Genomic DNA, 16,816 nt, shown 5'->3' on the forward strand with positions numbered 1-16,816 from the left:
ACATTTCCGTCCACATAAACCCCTAAAAGAAAATAAAAGGACAAAAGTATATCCTTGTCTTGACTCAAGGAAGAAAATAAATAGAAAAATAGGTCAATAAAAAATATTGGTATGGTCAACACTCAACATGCTCACTAGTCAGTATAGGATACTATATAAGTAGGATTCAAGGGGAAAGTTCACGCCGCATCAAAGCTTCAATTAGTCAACCTACCAAAAAAGTTAAGCATTTTACTGATAAATTCAGCCTTTGTACAACATTTTTTTAGTTTCTTGTTTCTCCTCCTTGTTATGTCCGAAGCAAAAAATCTTCAAATAAATATTAGAGGAATAGATAAATCAAATGGCGGCACCTTTTTATGGAATGATAAAAGAAGTTCGTGTGATGCTTGTTGATAACGACAAAGAGTTTGTTAATGAGATGGTTGATTTGTTAAAGTCTTACGACTATAAAGGTAAAAATAGAGACATCTCTAAAAATATATTTATGGAACTTACAACCTTTGTTTTTTTCATATAATTAATTTCTGTGTGATTTTTTTTAATATGAGATTTAATTGATGTGATGCTTGTTATTGCACTTGTGATTTTAGCATTAATTTCTATTTAGATCTTATTTATCTTGTAAATCTTGGATTTTCTTTCCTTATTGTCATAACACTATTTCTATGCTTGTTTATGTTGTTTTACTCGTTAATAAATGAGTTTTTTGTGGTTATAAAGAACCAAATTAAATTCTCTACTTTTTATTCTTGTTATAAACATGCCAGACACTCGATTAGCTTCCTCCATAAAGATGTATATGATTTTACAAAGGGGTCAATCGTTTTATGTTAATATTTGTGTTGTTCTAATTTTATCAAATGTTCTCGGATTGGACATAATTTATTTCAATCATTGAATTCATTTTATCAACTTACATGTGTGTTTTACACTTGGTATGTTTTCTAGAAAAATGGGGGAAATTGTTCTTTGTCAATTGTCCTAGAATGGCCGAGAGTTAAAGGAGAAAATTAATTAAATCCCTCAAAAATGATTTTGAAGGTGTAGATCTTTAATTTTGTAAATTTATCTATCATTTTAGAAAAATATAAATTCGCCTGGATGGTGGAGGCACAAGATTAGGGTAACGGGAGGAGAGAGAAAGAGTAAGAGAATGGCATAGTTAAAACCCAATCTAAATATCATTATTACTGACCTTGAGATAACTTTTTTTCTTGACTTTATTGGATGTTGACAAAAAAAAAGTGGGAGACCGGATATTCATTAAAAAAATCCTTTCTATTTATTTTAATTAAAATTTTCCCTCTTAATTTCATGGAGCTTTTTTTCCTTTAAAAAAAAAAAACTTGCATCATTAAAGAAGTTTTCTAGAATATACACCTGTTATTTCATACTTCTGACCCCGCGTGTGCCATGAAATTTAAAATATTGCAATTCTATTATTTTTTTTCTTAATTTGAAATAAGTAATTTTGGATCTATTTTAATGGCTGCTTTGCAAATATTGTTTTTTATTTTGGTTCAATTTTAATGGTCATTCAATCACTTCCGCTAATTCAATTTGTGAGGATATTAAACAATTTTTAGAATATTTGAAAAAGGAAAGTAAATCTACTATAATTATCTTACCCAAAAAAATTGGCATTCAGTGGGGATTTTCTTGAGCTATTTCACCCCACAAAGAAAAGTGCTATAACTGACCATTTCGATAAAGTTTAGGTATTTTTTTAATATCTTTTCCCTTATACTATTGATGTCAAGACTTCAAAGATCTTTACTAGAATAATAGATAATTCAAATCGGAATAACTAAAATTTATAGAGAGATACGTTCCTAACTTTTTTCTAAATCTTATAAAGCATATCCATGAAATAAGACTATCTCAAAAATTTGTGTATGCTATATCTTGTCAATATGTCATTCGAATAAATTGGAATAGAATCTTCAACAATATACTCCTTTATGATCTTCACTATTCTATATAATCCTATTACTTATCCTACATAATAAATAGCTTTTTTTGCTAACCTGTCTGAGATTGCACACATTGATTGTAATATAATATGATATGTGCAATAACATAAACTAAAGTGTAGCAATATAACATGAGAATTTATTGAGTAAATTGTACGAGAAATAATCTGATCCTCATGATAATTTTGTCTATCATATGTATTTCCTTCCATGTTTTCCACTGACTTTCAAAATGCATTAATACAGTGACGACGATTGATATGGCTTCGGTAGCAAAAGCAATGTCAATGTTGTCCAAAGGAAAGGAAAAAATCGATGTGATGATAATCAATGACAATTCACCTGATTTTCCGTCCTTTCAAATTTTAGCTCAAGCTGTAGCCTTGGATATCGTTTCACTCTGTAAGTATTTATTCTATTCTTCACTTATGGCATCTACCGTTATATTGGGTAAAGTCAGTTATTTTAATTAATACACTACAAAAATAAATTTGTCTATAAAATTCATTACTAATCTGTCGTTAAATAATTTGTACCTAATTTTTTTTTTGTATAATCCACCATTAAATAGGATTAGCCATAAATGTTTGTTATTTTAGCAACATAAGTTATCCATCGCTAATTCCTAATTTTTAGTATATGATAAGCGGTTGTTTCGTAACATTACTGTTATAATGAATAAAATTTCAGTGAATATACGTGAATAACTAGTTACATAATGTCTAGAGTAATGTGGCATGGATATGTTATAGACTTTAGTATTATTATACTGAGTAAATTTAGTTAATTTGATCAACAGACTATAGAGAAAAGAATTAACTATAGAATTCATCGCTATATAGTCTATAGCTAACATGATTTTTTGATAGTCCGTCGTTAAACAATATTAGTGATATATTTTTATTGTTTAGCGAAAGAAGTAATCCTAAAGGGGTGTCTTGCGTAACTGGTAAAGTTGCTGCCATCTGACCAGGAGGTCACGAGTTCGAGCCGTGGAAACAGCCTCTTGCAGAAATGCAAGGTCAGGCTGCGTACAATAGACCCTTGTGGTCCAGCCCTTCCCCGGACCCCACGCATAGCGAGAGCTTAGTGCATCGGGCTGCCCTTTTTTTAGCGAAAGAAGTAATCTGTAGCTAATACTTTTTTTGTAGTGATATGATAACCACTTGTTTTGTTACAATATTACTATTATAATAAATAAATTCAGTGAATATACGTGAAATTAACTATTCACATAATCTATAATATAATTCAATTCTAAATGCTAGTTTCTCGAAATGATGCAGTTGTATGTGATGAACACAATACACTCTCAGCAAAGAAGGTTTTGAATGATGGAGCTTACCTTTGCCTGAAAAAGCCAATTCACGAGGAAATTGTAAAATATTTGTGGCAATTTGTATTGAGGAAAAAAATACAAAGAGAGAAAGTGAGAAAAGGACTAGAAGAAAATGGAGATCAGATAAATATTGGTGATACTAATGATGTTGGTAATAATGATAATATTGTTGGAGATGAAGAACAAGTTGGACAGGAGAATCTGTCTAACACTGAGGAACTGAATAATAATATTCATGAGGCTGAAAATAATGTTGTATCTAATGAAAAATACAAGCTAAAAAGGAAGAGAGGTAGAAAAAGCACAAAAGAGATTAATGAAGGAGAGAGCCAAAACAGTGCTAATAGGGCTGTTAGGAGAAAGGTCTACATAGAATGGACTGTGGATCTTCATGCCAAATTCATGGAAGCTGTGCAACTACTTGGTGAAGGAGGTAAGCTTACTTCAGTATTAATTAATTTTCTGGACAATTTGATTATATGGAGCAATATGAACAACGAGAATTCATATTTATAGCTAATGTCAACTTATTAGGAATTAAGGCGTAGTGATTATTGTATTTACATGTACATCTTCTTGATCTAGGAATATTGCAGTTATTAAATTAAAGTTACATTCTTATGGAACTTGTAGGATGTTACCCGAAAGATATTCTTGAGGTGATGAATGTGCCCGGTCTTACTAGGATACAAGTTGCAAGCCATCTTCAGGTACATCCTTAATTTTTTTTTTTAAAGTGGTAAATTATGTATCATTTGTGTGTCTTTGGTACGGGGAAATTTATTTTCCAAACAAATATTTTTTATAAAGTTATTTTCAAGTATTTGGTTACTAGAAAATAGTTTTTCTTGGAAAGATTTTTCATTAAACACTTGTGAGAGAAGTCATTTTTTCTACAACTATCTTAATTTTGATTTTATATCACTTCTGCCGGTAAATATTAGGACATTATTATCAATGTGTAGTACTCAAATGTTTTATCAAAGCACTCACTAATTAAAGAGGATTTGCGAACAGACTATTGTTGCATGTTTAGTAGAAGTTATTATTTGCTCATTTCTATCTTTTTGCTAGTGACTATTCAATGAAATAATATTATTGTCAGTCTTTAATTCATAGTATTTCAGAAGATTTTCATCATTTTTCTATTAGAAATGACTTTTGTTGTTTCAACTACACCTAAATAACAAGGAATTCTGATAAAAATATTCATGGTCCAACTCTTCTTCATTTTTTTCCTTCTAACACTTTTCAGAAATGTCGTAGCAATAATTGGAAAGCTCCAAAAGAGAGAAAATTTATTCGTCACCCATCAGGTCAAGAATTCACAAGTGGTTCTCAACCAAGAAGTAACCTCAGAAAATTTGGGGCAATGCCTCATCTTCAAACAAATCTGTCAAATATACAACAACAACAATGTAACCCAGATCAAACCCAGAAAGGCCCAAAGTTTTTGTTTCCAGCACTAAACAACAACGTTTTTGTTAGAGGAGAGAGTTCAACTCAGCAACAGCTATATCGCCCACAACTTCAGGTTCAACCCCACTACCTTAGCATTAACAGCTCATTCAATAACTCATTCTTTTCAGCCCAAAATAATGTTGGTGGTGAGATACAACAACAACATGGAGCATTATTTGGTATGCTAAGTTCACAAGGACTACAACACCCAATTATTGGGAGCACTAATTATTGGCTTGGGCTGAAGTCTAATAGTGGGGATCATCATACTCAAATTGGTAGCTTGGATCTTAATGTGGCCCATGTAACAACTTATTCAGAAGACACACTAGTGTCTGATACAGACATTGGAAATGCGACAATTAATGAATTAGGAGAAGCAAAAGCTAATTTCCAACAATATATTGGTGAACCAAACATGTCTAATCCAAGCAATATTATCGCGGCATCACATGTGAGTGATACTGAAGGAAGTGATTCAAATGAGAGGGAAAATTGTGATGCATATTTTGATTTTGATAATATGGATAATCTCTTCCAGAATCTTGGACCTCCAAGTCCTAACCTGCCTAATGAATATGGCAGTGAGTTTGATCAAGTTTACTCTGATGATCAGGTTAGTGCATCTATATAACTTTGCTTATCTCGCAAGGCTTCTCTTTATTTATTTAAACTATTAGTTTGATATGATGGAAGTTGTTTATCCAAAAGCATTTTTCAGAAAAATAACTTTTATATTTCTTAAAATATATAATTGTCTAAATGTTGGTTAAGACTTACGACAATCCTATGAAGATAAGAATTGAGCGAAATTGTGAAAGAAATTTAATTTTGCCTAAAAGTAAAAGAAGTTATTTTTCTTCTTTTAGTGAAAAGTTTTCCATAAAAAAAATTAAAAAAAAATTGACAGCTCAATACTGACTTATTTTTCAAGAAAATATTTTCCGTCATTATCGAGCACACCCGTGATCTCCTATATATTTTACCTTAAACGTACATATGCAGGTGGCAGTGACACCGAGTATCCAAGTTTCAGGAATAGCAATTTTTTTCTGACGAATCAGCAACATGATGATCCTACGCGCTCGAAGACTATCAGTGAATTCTCATAAAGGCTCTTTGTGGTGACGAGTTTATTTTCAAGTGGAAATCGCATCTTTCATTTTTCTGGAGATTATTTTGTTTCATATGACTTGAATTGCTGAAACTAATGGTATTTTCCTTTTGTTCATTTGGAACTAATAGCTGGTATTTAGCTTACATGCTTTCGTTATTATCTTGACTTGAGATTATAGTTTTGTTCAGTATCCCATTAATCATTGTGACATTACAAAATTTTCGGTTGACTGATTATATATTATGGGATTGATTATTTGTGGGATTAAGCGTAATATTTGGTGTATCCTTAACATTAATGGGATAACGCTTTAATTATTGCACTCAGTCGGCTTTCATGTTAGCTCTATGCGGCTTTTATTCATATTTTATTGTTCTTTTTTTTTCGCAATGATCACACCACAAGTTTAAGTAATATACATTGTCAATAGGGCTGAAAAAATGGTTTTAAAAGTTAAGCAACCATCCAATCCGACCCATTAGACATGGGTTTGATAATTGATTTTTTTTCAAAATGGATCAAATATTGATATTATCCACTAAAATGGATATCCGGATAGATAAAAAAAAATGGATCTTGCACTTTTACCCTTCAAAGTATTTCAAACCCAGCAGGTTTCTCTCTCGCTACAGGCGCCTAAAGCATATATTTATGCAAAATATGGATTTGGTCATTTGTTTTATTAGTTTATCTTGGTACAATAATATAGGTAGTCCCCATCTCTCTAAGTTTGGTTTAATTAATCTTTTCTTGTTTATATGTCAGAATTCAGAATTTGCTCAGATTATCTTTCCTTTGATAATTCAAAGGAACTGTTCTTAGTTATAGCATCGGTGATACATTAGATATTTCTTTGTAATGCAAACTTAGATAATTATATATTGTTATAGACATAGTACTAGCAGGATAGCAGCATTTAGCAAATATATACATTGTTCCGATTTTTTTTCTTTCTAAAATCTAGCTATACCTTTCCCCAGACTTTTTACAAAGTTTGAACTTTTACCCAGTACAGAACATCTGGTACTTTTTGTTCTTGATGATGTCCAAAAATCCCATTATCACTTTATACATGATTATATATGCTTTTGTTGCATCAAATAGGTAACAAATTTACTTAGCTAAGAAGTAAAACATAAAATTCCCATCCTCAGCATAAAATCATGATTCACCGGTTCTCCAGTTTTCAAGCCTGATTTTAGTTAATGAGGTAATTCTCTATAACTTTCCAATCCTTAAAGATTAAGGGAGTTCAGTAGAATCAAAACTATAGGATGCCACTTCTAAGGGCCCGTTTGGTCATGATTTCAAATCAAGTTGATTTGAAGTTGAAATTTTGTTTAGACATGCAATTTGAATTTCTTAAGAGTATTTTTTCTCACATATGAACATGAAAACCCTACAATTTGTGAAAACTATTAACTTTCCTAACACTTATACGATCTTACCAAATGAGCAAATCATAGTTCATAAATAAGGTATCGGAATATCCTAAGGCTACATTAAGAAATTACATATTTCCATATTTCTTTTATAAATAGATATTACAAAATTTTAAAATATACATAATTTTACAAAGATCCACTTTCAAAAAAAAAAAAAGGGAGAAACTAGCTATTCTTCAAAATAATCCTTCCACATGGCACAGACAATCTCTTCACATCGAACATGAGTCCTTTTTTACAAAATATACAATGATGAGTCTTTTTTTTTTTTTAACAAAATAAAACTTATGGGTCAAATTTTACGTTAAAAAACGGAAATCACAATTTGGAATTTCAAATCTTACTTTTTTTTAGAGAATTTGAGATTTGAAATCATGATTTGAAATTGAAATTGAAATTTCGTGCAGTTTTTATAACATACGCTAATTTGAAATCAAAATATAAAATTAGGCTCCTAAATTTTATGGCCAAACGCCTACTAAGATTTGTGGAATAGAAGAAGAATCGCTAGACCACTTGTTTTATCATTGTCCTAAATTTGTGACGGTTTGGGGATGAGTCCTATTAAATGACTAGACATGATTCACATTAATCATTTCGTTTATCGGTGGTATAATTTGTATGAAAATATTAAGCAATGCATAACTCTAGGGGTGTACATGGATCGGGTTGGTTCGCATTTTTCAAATACCAAATCAAATCAATTGCATCGGGTTTTTAAATCTATAAACCAAACCAAATCAATAAAAGTCAGGTTTTTGAACCACGGGTTTTTCGAGTTTTTCTTTCGGTAAGTCTTCATACAAAATATATAACTTGTATTTCAAATATTTCTTTAGTTCTAGTAAGATACAACTATCTAATTAAGATATTTTTAAGAAAATAACACAAACTGTGAGATGAGAGATGACATTGTATTAAAATACTCAACAAAAATTAGTAATGAAATTGCATAAAATAAAATGATCATACTCTAAAAGTACTAAGTCACACTCTGATAAATACGGCTAATCTATAAGGCATATAGAAAATGATCATAATCTAAAAGTACTAAGTCATGCTAAAATAAGTATGACTAATAAGTATTAATTACATGATTTAATATTAAAAAAAAAGTTAAGTTATTTATTTTCACTATCTAAATCAATATAAAACTAAAAAATAGATATCCGACAATATAAAATTTGCTTATCTTTTTTGTTTTAAGTGACTATGATAAGTAAAATGAACCGGAAAAGATAGTAGCATTTTGATATGGTGACAATTGATGCCCCCGTGATGTTGTTTCTTTTGGGAGGCGAATCATTTTTCAAGCGGTTACGGTTAAGAAAACAATACATACAGATGATTAGGGCTGTTCACAGTTTTGGTTAAAACCAAAATCAAATCGAAAATTTAACCAAACCGAATAAAATAACCGACATTTGGTTTGGTTTGGTTTGGTTTGGTTTTAAATTTGAAAAACCGATAATATTTGGTTTGGTTATGGTTATAGTAAAAAATAACCGAATAAATAACCGAACCAAACCGATAATTATATACATAAAATTTATAATTATTTATATGTATAATATTAGTTTTTCATAAATAATTAAAGATATTTTATACCTTTTAATTATTAATTTAATTTGGTCTACTTATTTTTAAGGCCCATGTCTTAAAAGAATATGTCCAACAATCCAAGCCCAACTCTAATAAGTCGTAAGCATAAGGGTTGTTTGTATTTTGAAACTTCTGTTTGACTTGTTCTTTTGAATCTAAACTGCGTTGCAAGTTTGGTCCACCTGATTTGCCAACAGCGTGTCTTTCCCTCAATATGCAGCAAAGTTCACCCTTGTGGGCCGTGAGGAAAAAAGAGTTTCATAAGAAATTTGAAGAACATAGAGAGAGAATATTTGAATTGTCACGGCTAGTCATAAATCGAAAAACCGAACCAAACCGACAATAACCAAACCGGTGGTTATTATTTTACTTGGTTTGGTTATGGTTTTAGACATTTAAAAACTGACTAAATTGGTTTGGTTATGGTTTTAACCAATAACCGACCCAAACCGAACCATGAACACCCCTACAGATGATGTATGAAAGTTCAAAGATTAGAAAGAGTTGGTGATGATGCTGTCAGGAAATATGGGACCATCCTAGGAGGTGTGAAATGTGTGAAGACTTTGGTTATGTCATATAAGGGCTTTATCTGAATAAATAAAATTAGCTCTAGTCACCTGTTAGCTAGTTTTCCTTATCTCTTTTTGATGAAGCTTCTTGAAAATTGTACTTTTTCAATTGACTTGTACTTGAAGCTCGGGTCTCTTTTGGACTATTGAATAAGATTTTCCACCGGAAGAAAAAATTCTAACATGCATAAGTTGATGAGAAGGTCCAATAAGCTCATGATAAATAAAATTAATAATATGATATTAATATGCAACATATATAAGTAGGAGGTGACTGGTGAGCTTGCAACAAATGCATGAAAATTTTAGGTAATGTCAGGAAATCTTGTGAGATTCAATACAAAGGCGGTACTAAAATTGGATAGAGAAGAAGGTTGTAATAGGTTGACGATTTACACAAAAATGTCTAGCTATGATGAACTCTCTAAGATAATACAGAACAGATGCATATAGCTAACTCCAATTAGCTTGCGAGTAAAGTTTACTTTTCTCTTCTTAAGAATGAATCGAAAGTTTTCTCTCAGAGTTTGTAAAAGGAAAAAGAAACTAATGAGATTAGAACTCAAACTAGGAAGTAGCAAAAACCAAGTAAGCACAATGTGGTAGCTTTATCCAGCAAGTATCAATATATACTAGATTAGGGGTGTGTTTGGTATGAATGTCTTTCATGAAAAATGTTTTGCGGAAAAAATAAGCGGTTTCTTACTTATTATTTTGATATTTGATAAATAAGCAGAAAACATAATCCCAAAAATATTTGTGTATAATCTAAGGCCAACACTATTGGTGTTGGCATGGGGGCCTAGGGGTTGGGTGTGTTGGAGAGTGGTATTAGACAATTGTGTGGAATTTCACTTGTGGAATGTTTTCCCTACTCCACTAGAGAAGTCATTTTCCTTATTTTAAGGAGCTTATTTTTCAAGGAAAAATGTTCTTAGAAATTTGACCAACAAAACATGAAAAAATTGGTAAACTCCGTACCAAACACACCCTGGAGTAAATCAGAGTTTTGCTAAGAGCAAGAAATTATTTTAGCAAGAGCAAGAAATTAACGGAATTGGCTGACATCTATAACCCAAATCAGAATGTTATTCTTAGACACCAATGGTAATTGTCCAAGCTTTCAAGCACTTTTCCATAAAATGCTAATCAAAGCAAAAGCACAAGTATGAGTGAATATGAGTGATTTTCTATTATATCATCAAAACATCTAGTTTCAAATGCATGATGAAGTTTATCACATTTGTGTATAACAGTTTGAAGTGTTGTTCATAACGATTTATCAAAAACCTTCCATATACTACGATGTTTGTCAAAGTCTACTCCCACAAATTCATGGATCTGAAGTGTAACATTAATACCAATCTAATTCAAGTTCTTTCAATATAATTACAAGAAAAGTTTCTTCTCTGCTAGTCAAGAAGTACAGAGCACAAGAAATGCCACTACTATTGCAAAGGATCCCTGAAAAATAAATCCAGATGCAATATTTGAATATAGGAGTTTTAAAGACAACAAGATTAAATAATCAAAGCACACAGCAAGAATAAATATCATATGAAGTCCTATAAGTTACTGCTCCAGATGCTGCTGGGTAGTAGGGAAGGATAATTCTCTCTCACGGCCAAAGTTATCATCTTCCGGTTCGCTCCAATTTAAACTATGACAACTATTGCTGATACTGGGCTCGGAACTAGCATTGCTGCTCGTGGCAAGTGGCGAGTCAGAAACACTACCTGTCTTATTCTTTGTGGAGCTAGACCGGATACCGTTTGTTGAAGAAGCAGAGACCCGTGTCAGAACTGGGCGTAAGGTTCCGTTAACACTTCGCCTTATATCCTGTTCAAAAGAGGTCCATAAACGTAAATGTAGGAAACAGGATGGGCTTAATGCATTGATAGTCCCTTAACTTGCCAGTAAATTTCATTTAGACACTTAAACCAGGACTAAAGGAGATGACATATTTTATGTGGTTAACTTAACTACTTAATACACGCGCGAAAGTTTTTTTTCCAAAATTAGAACCGAAAGTGTCATAATAGGAACACTTTATTATGTGTTAAGGTGCTCAATAGGAACAAGCATAGTTCGAGTGTCTAAGTGAAATTTACAGGCAAGTTTAAGGGGTTGTCGATGTATTAAGCCAAATGGAATGTGTTAAAATGCTTGTAAGGTATTCTTGAGACTTGCTTACCTAGTGCATTAGTAGTTCACTTTTAAATTTGAATATTTAGTGAAATTAAATGAGCATTTAGAAGGTACATACCATGTGCCGTAGAGCCATATCCAAAGACTTTTTGGAGAATGATCTTCCAAAGCCTGAATTTTCTCGGGACAAAGATTTCTTGGAGGGATTTTCATGAGATATATTATCGTCTTGCTTGGGGGGAGCTAATTTCCTCATGTTTACTACCCTTTCAACCATTTGTGTGCCCATCAACACGGGGTTCACATCATCTTTCTCAATACCATATCCCCTACTCTTGGAAAGTAGTGCGGTTGCATTGCTCAAAATAGTACCAGTTGTTGCTCGTCCTCTAGTAGGAGAACATGATTTCCGTCTGGGTTTTCCATTAGTGGTAGAGGGTCGAGCAGCAGGTGCAGTTGGTCTTCCCCTCGACGCAGATGCAGGCCTTTTACGCACCAATGTCTTAGAATTGATAGAAGAATCACGTGAAAGACTTGGTGTCTCCAACGGTTTCAATGGCCTAGATTTCACAGTTGGAGTGGTACCCCGAGTTGGTGCAGATTTTTTCAATGTTGTGGTACTCGTTTTTGTCGATGAAGATGATCGAGCCCCAGAAACCGATACAATAGGAATGGACGATGCAGCTGATGGTCTACGAGTTGGTGTTGCTGACCTGGACGCTGACTTGGAAGCTACTGGTTTGGAGGGTCTACCGGTTGGGGTAGAAGAGCGTGGAGCAGCTCTGGTCGGAGTCGAGGATCTTGCTGCGGAAGCAACCGGCTTAACAGAAGGCAATGTCGATCTTGAAGTAGGAGTAGAAGCTCTTGAGGGCTTGGATCCAGAACTACGAGGACGTCCATTAGGCGTTGCTGACCTTGTGGAAGTTGCCTTTTTCCCACCTGCCGATGAAGGCCTTCCAGTTCCAGCAGAAGCATTTTTGCTTCTGGATATAACTGGCTGTCCCGTTGAATTAATCTTTGAAGAGAGCCCATCGGATGAGTTTGCAGACTGCAACATCAGAAGTTCAGACAAACACATTGTTTGGCAATCCCACCTCAAAAATAACTGTAACAGCATCCTAATAGAGAGGGCATAAAATTTCTTAAACTGAAAACATTGTATCACTCCCTCCTGTCCATTTTACTTGTCATGTTTGTCTTTTGCACACCCTTTATGAAAATATTAATTAAAAGAACAATTTGACTAAATTACCCTATATATTCTTTGATCTCAATTAATACTACTTTTTCACCACATTAATCTCTCGCCATATTTTGTTTGTGTAAGGTTAAAGGTGGAAAGAGATAATTAATTATCTTGATTTTCTAAAATAACAAGTATTTTGGACCAATTAACTTTAGTAACCATGACACCTAAAATGGATCAAAGGGAGTAGCATTTAGTGGCAAAATTGAATATACTACCGTATCAGCATTCAGTGAAATCGATCCACCTCAAAGTAAATGTAACAGCATGCTAAATAGAGAAGGTAGAAAATTTCTTCAACTGAACATTGCATCAGCGTTCCGTGAAATGAGTATATTATCGTATAAAAATTAAATGGCACTATATGAGTGTATTATACCTGAGCTATATCCTGCTCAATGCTTAGTTTAGGTTCTGGAGCAGTTGTCCTTGAATCTATCTCAATTTTAAAATCTTGAGCTGTTGAATTAGAATTCGTCACAATCTGGTATTCCGGATTATTCTGTTCTTCCACCTCTGGCAATGGATTTGAGAGGAGCCTGAAAACCAAATTAACAGATAATATATTGATGTATTATGGCAGAATCATCATGTGGCACTGTATTTTCAAAAAACAAGGAATATACAATTTAACCATGGTTTTAGTACATCGTGACTAAAAGCCTCAGACCAAATTCTAGTAAGGAAGACAGATCACTAAAAGCATATTTAAATAATTTAACCATTGAACTAGACTGTTAAGACTTTGGAGAAATAAATTTCCTTTCTCGAAGACATGGAAACTAAAGCAGAATCAATATACCAACAGATAACAGTCCCACGGTGCAGAAAATAAATGAGCAGAATCTTGGTCTCAAGGAATTGATAAGGTACTCCTTGCTCAGTCTTGACGTATGTCACAAATAAAAGATCCATCTAGACCAGATTCTAATTTAACAATGACTAAAAAGGTCCTTTTTGCTGTGAAAAGTCCCTATGGACTGTCATAAATTTCTATAGTTCATCACAAAAAGTTAAAACAAATGCATGTTTCACAGGGTTGAAAAAGAAGGAGAACAACACTCAGTAACTTAATTGTTTACTATGACAACAGAGGCAAAAGCACTCATCAGAAAGGCCAAGAAAACAGCATCACCCATATACTTAATCTTCTAGCTCTCATGTAAAGAAGAATTACGATGAAGAACTATTAGAATGAGCAAAAACAAATAGACACCAAAATATATATCCATACCAACTAGTATATCCTTTAACACATTTAACTATCGATGCTCCACAAAAGTATAACTAACTATGACACTGTTCGAGCCAATTACCTCATATAGCATCAACCTTCTTAGATTACTCTTTTTTCCTTTTTCTTTTTAACTAAACTGCTTAGAGTCCAAGGACCTGAACATGGGTGCAAGTAAAGGGAAGTAAAATGCTTTACAACTTCCAGAAAGCAAACATCACTAACACCTTGCGACACAGTAGACATTTTGAACTCCCAAATAAAATGCCACTTACATACCGTCTATCCATAAACTGAATTTAGTTTCTTCTTTTTGTTTAAACAATTAATCACAAGCAGCATATCAAAGAAAACAAATGTTATTGTAAATACCAATCATAGTCATCCTTGTCATTCTCAGAGTTTAAAAGATAATCTTGATTAGCAGGCTTTGTTGATGTCCCGTTTGATAACAAAGAGAAGTCAACCTCTGAGCCTGCAATTAATTAAAAAAAGAGACAAATTTACACATATATAAGAAGTGAAAAAACAAAGAAAACTCCAAGGCCAGACCCCAAATTCTCAAAAGTTGGTTGTACTCAAGATTTAAAATTAAAGACCATGCATTTAATATCAATTGTTTAAATGGGGAAGGGAGGAAACACCAAATGGCATGGTACATTTATTTTATTCTAGGCAGAATACCTAAAGACCATCCTAAACATGGTGTGTTTAATTCAGACCCCACCTAAACTATCAATAGTCTTAATTACCCCCAGAACTTGGCTATTTGATAGTCTTTACCCCCTAGATGCTGATGTGGCAAAGACTCTTTTAGGTGTGTGAAAATGAAAAATCTTGAAAAATCAGCTCCCAAGTAACCTATTTTTCAACTGTTAATCGTCACACAGTCATATACAATGGTTTATTTAAAATTAAAGAGCATGCATTTAATATCAATTCGTTGAAGTGGGGATGGGAAGAAGTAGAACCACGAAATGGCAGGACACATTTATTTTATTCTATTTCTGGGAAAAATTTCAAAACAAGAAATTCACAATGCTGCAAAAAAAGCATCTAAAAATCAATACCTAATTGCTGATCCAATTCCTCAGAGTTATTCATGTCCTTTTCATTACGACGAATTTCAAGAAACATTGCAAGGTCTTCATCTACTTCCTTCATCACCATTCCTAATGTCCTTTCTTGTGGCCTACATTGCACAGATGTCTGCATTTGAATTCACAAAAAATTCAATGTTTAACAAAGAAAACTAATAAAAATCAAATCTTTACAAAAAATAAAAAATACCATTTTCAAGTACCGCTAAAGGATCTACTTAGAAATGAAAAATATGTACATAGATTCAATAAAAGAGCTAAAACCATAAATTTAAATGCCTAATAAACACTTATTTCCACATAAAACATACATTTCTTCAACCAAGAAACAACAAAAACTTCAAGTAGTTCATTGGATCTGAACCCAATGACAAAAAAAAAAAACTAGATTTCATAAATACCATAAAGCTTAAATTTTTACTATCAAAAAACTTCAACTGATTTATACTTAAGCCACTACACTCACTAGAAAAATAAAAGATAAAATCAAAAAGGCAACTAATAAGTTTATCAAGATTCAAGAACCATATAAACATTGCACCAGAAAAAAAAAAAAAAAACAAGGAAAATAGTGAATCTAAAAAACAATTAGATATCCTTACACCTATTGTCACAGAAATAGAGCTAGAAGGTTGTATTAATGGATTCAAACAAAAAAGGGGCGGGGGGGGGGGGGGGGGGGGTTCAAATGGCAGCTAGTATAAGTTGAGAAAAAATAAATTAGAAGCTGAAATAAAATAGAGAAGTCAGTTTATCAAGATTGAAGAACCATATATAAACATTGCACCAGGAAAAAAAAAATAGACTTACACCCATTGTCACAAAAAATAGAGCTAGAAGTTTTGTATCAATGGATTCAAGAAAAGGAAAAAAAAAAGGGGGGGGGGGGGGGGGGGGATCAAAGGGCAGCTAATATAAGTCTGAGAAAAAATGTCAGACAAAGTGAGATGATGAGCAAGAAATGTGGGGGTTAAAGTTAAACATGAATGAAATCAAAGTATTTTGTTGGATTCTCTACTTTGATAAGTAAGTGACAGTGTGTTGTTTTCTTATATGATGTGCACAAGAAAACAGAAATTCAGGGAGTGTTTGAAATCACTACAATGACTTCTTTCTTTTATTGTATCAATTTCCTAATATGTCCAGCTAAGTTGGTATAACTACTTAACTTGCCCCAATTTATTTTCTTCTCCATTTTTATTCAAATTTATAATAGTCTGGTTGGTTAAGCTTATTTTTCCCTAAAAAGATTTTTTTTTTCAATAAGTATTTATTTTTAAAAAGTGAGGTATTTTACTAAACTTTTGGGAGAAAATAAGTATTTCTATGGAGTAGCCGAAGTAGCTTTTCAAAAGCTAAAAAAAAAATTGCTCAAAAGCACTTCGGCCAAGCTTTTGGGAGAAAATAAGTACTTATGGGGAGTAGCAGAAGCAGTTTTTCAAAAGCTAAAAAAAACAGCTTTTGCCTAAAAGCACTTCTTTGAAAAATACTTTTGAGAAAAATACAAATAGAATCATTTTTTAAAAGATTGGTCAAACACTAATTGTTGCTCAAAAATACTTTTTTAATTAATTGG

General features: G+C 32.6%; 2 protein-coding genes across 3 annotated transcripts; one reads left to right on the plus strand and one right to left on the minus strand.

The window, feature by feature from the left end:
* The first annotated feature begins 343 nt into the window (after window positions 1-343).
* On the plus strand, window positions 344-6,156 carry LOC132630502 (putative two-component response regulator ARR20). Its single transcript, XM_060346072.1, has 6 exons — window positions 344-455; window positions 2,223-2,378; window positions 3,245-3,748; window positions 3,949-4,025; window positions 4,571-5,392; window positions 5,782-6,156. The coding sequence occupies exons 1-6, from the start codon at window positions 344-346 to the stop codon at window positions 5,830-5,832; spliced, it is 1,722 nt and encodes a 573-aa protein (XP_060202055.1). The 3' UTR covers window positions 5,833-6,156.
* A 4,688-nt stretch (window positions 6,157-10,844) lies between these two features.
* Window positions 10,845-16,228, minus strand: LOC132630750 (endochitinase A-like). Of its 2 annotated transcripts, none has more exons than XM_060346328.1 (6): window positions 16,051-16,228; window positions 15,211-15,349; window positions 14,513-14,615; window positions 13,286-13,445; window positions 11,779-12,708; window positions 10,845-11,351 (listed from the first exon to the last, which is right to left on the minus strand). In XM_060346328.1, exons 1-6 carry the CDS (start codon window positions 16,054-16,056, stop codon window positions 11,085-11,087), a joined length of 1,605 nt encoding a protein of 534 aa, XP_060202311.1. In that variant the 5' UTR covers window positions 16,057-16,228; the 3' UTR covers window positions 10,845-11,084. The 2 variants fall into 2 exon arrangements, with proteins under 2 accessions (XP_060202311.1, XP_060202313.1); XM_060346330.1 differs by lacking the exon at window positions 16,051-16,228 and adding an exon at window positions 15,843-15,903.
* Between the last annotated feature and the right edge of the window lie 588 nt (window positions 16,229-16,816).

This window comes from Lycium barbarum, chromosome 3, assembly GCF_019175385.1.
Source record: "Lycium barbarum isolate Lr01 chromosome 3, ASM1917538v2, whole genome shotgun sequence".
Classification (NCBI taxonomy): domain Eukaryota; kingdom Viridiplantae; phylum Streptophyta; class Magnoliopsida; order Solanales; family Solanaceae; genus Lycium; species Lycium barbarum.

What these genes read in the sequence shown, in the direction of transcription:
- LOC132630750 (XM_060346328.1), bottom strand. An exon ending in GGAATTGGATCAGCAATTAG is followed by an intron (nt 14,616 to 15,210) that starts GTATTGATTTTT and finishes AATTAATTGCAG; the next exon opens with GCTCAGAGGTTGACTTCTCT. An exon ending in GACAAGGATGACTATGATTG is followed by an intron (nt 13,446 to 14,512) that starts GTATTTACAATA and finishes TTTGGTTTTCAG; the next exon opens with GCTCCTCTCAAATCCATTGC.
- LOC132630502 (XM_060346072.1), top strand. Translation starts at nt 344, where the DNA reads ATGGCGGCACCTTTTTATGGAATGATAAAAGAAGTTCGTGTGATGCTT. An exon ending in AAGTTGCAAGCCATCTTCAG is followed by an intron (nt 4,026 to 4,570) that starts GTACATCCTTAA and finishes AACACTTTTCAG; the next exon opens with AAATGTCGTAGCAATAATTG. An exon ending in AAGTTTACTCTGATGATCAG is followed by an intron (nt 5,393 to 5,781) that starts GTTAGTGCATCT and finishes GTACATATGCAG; the next exon opens with GTGGCAGTGACACCGAGTAT.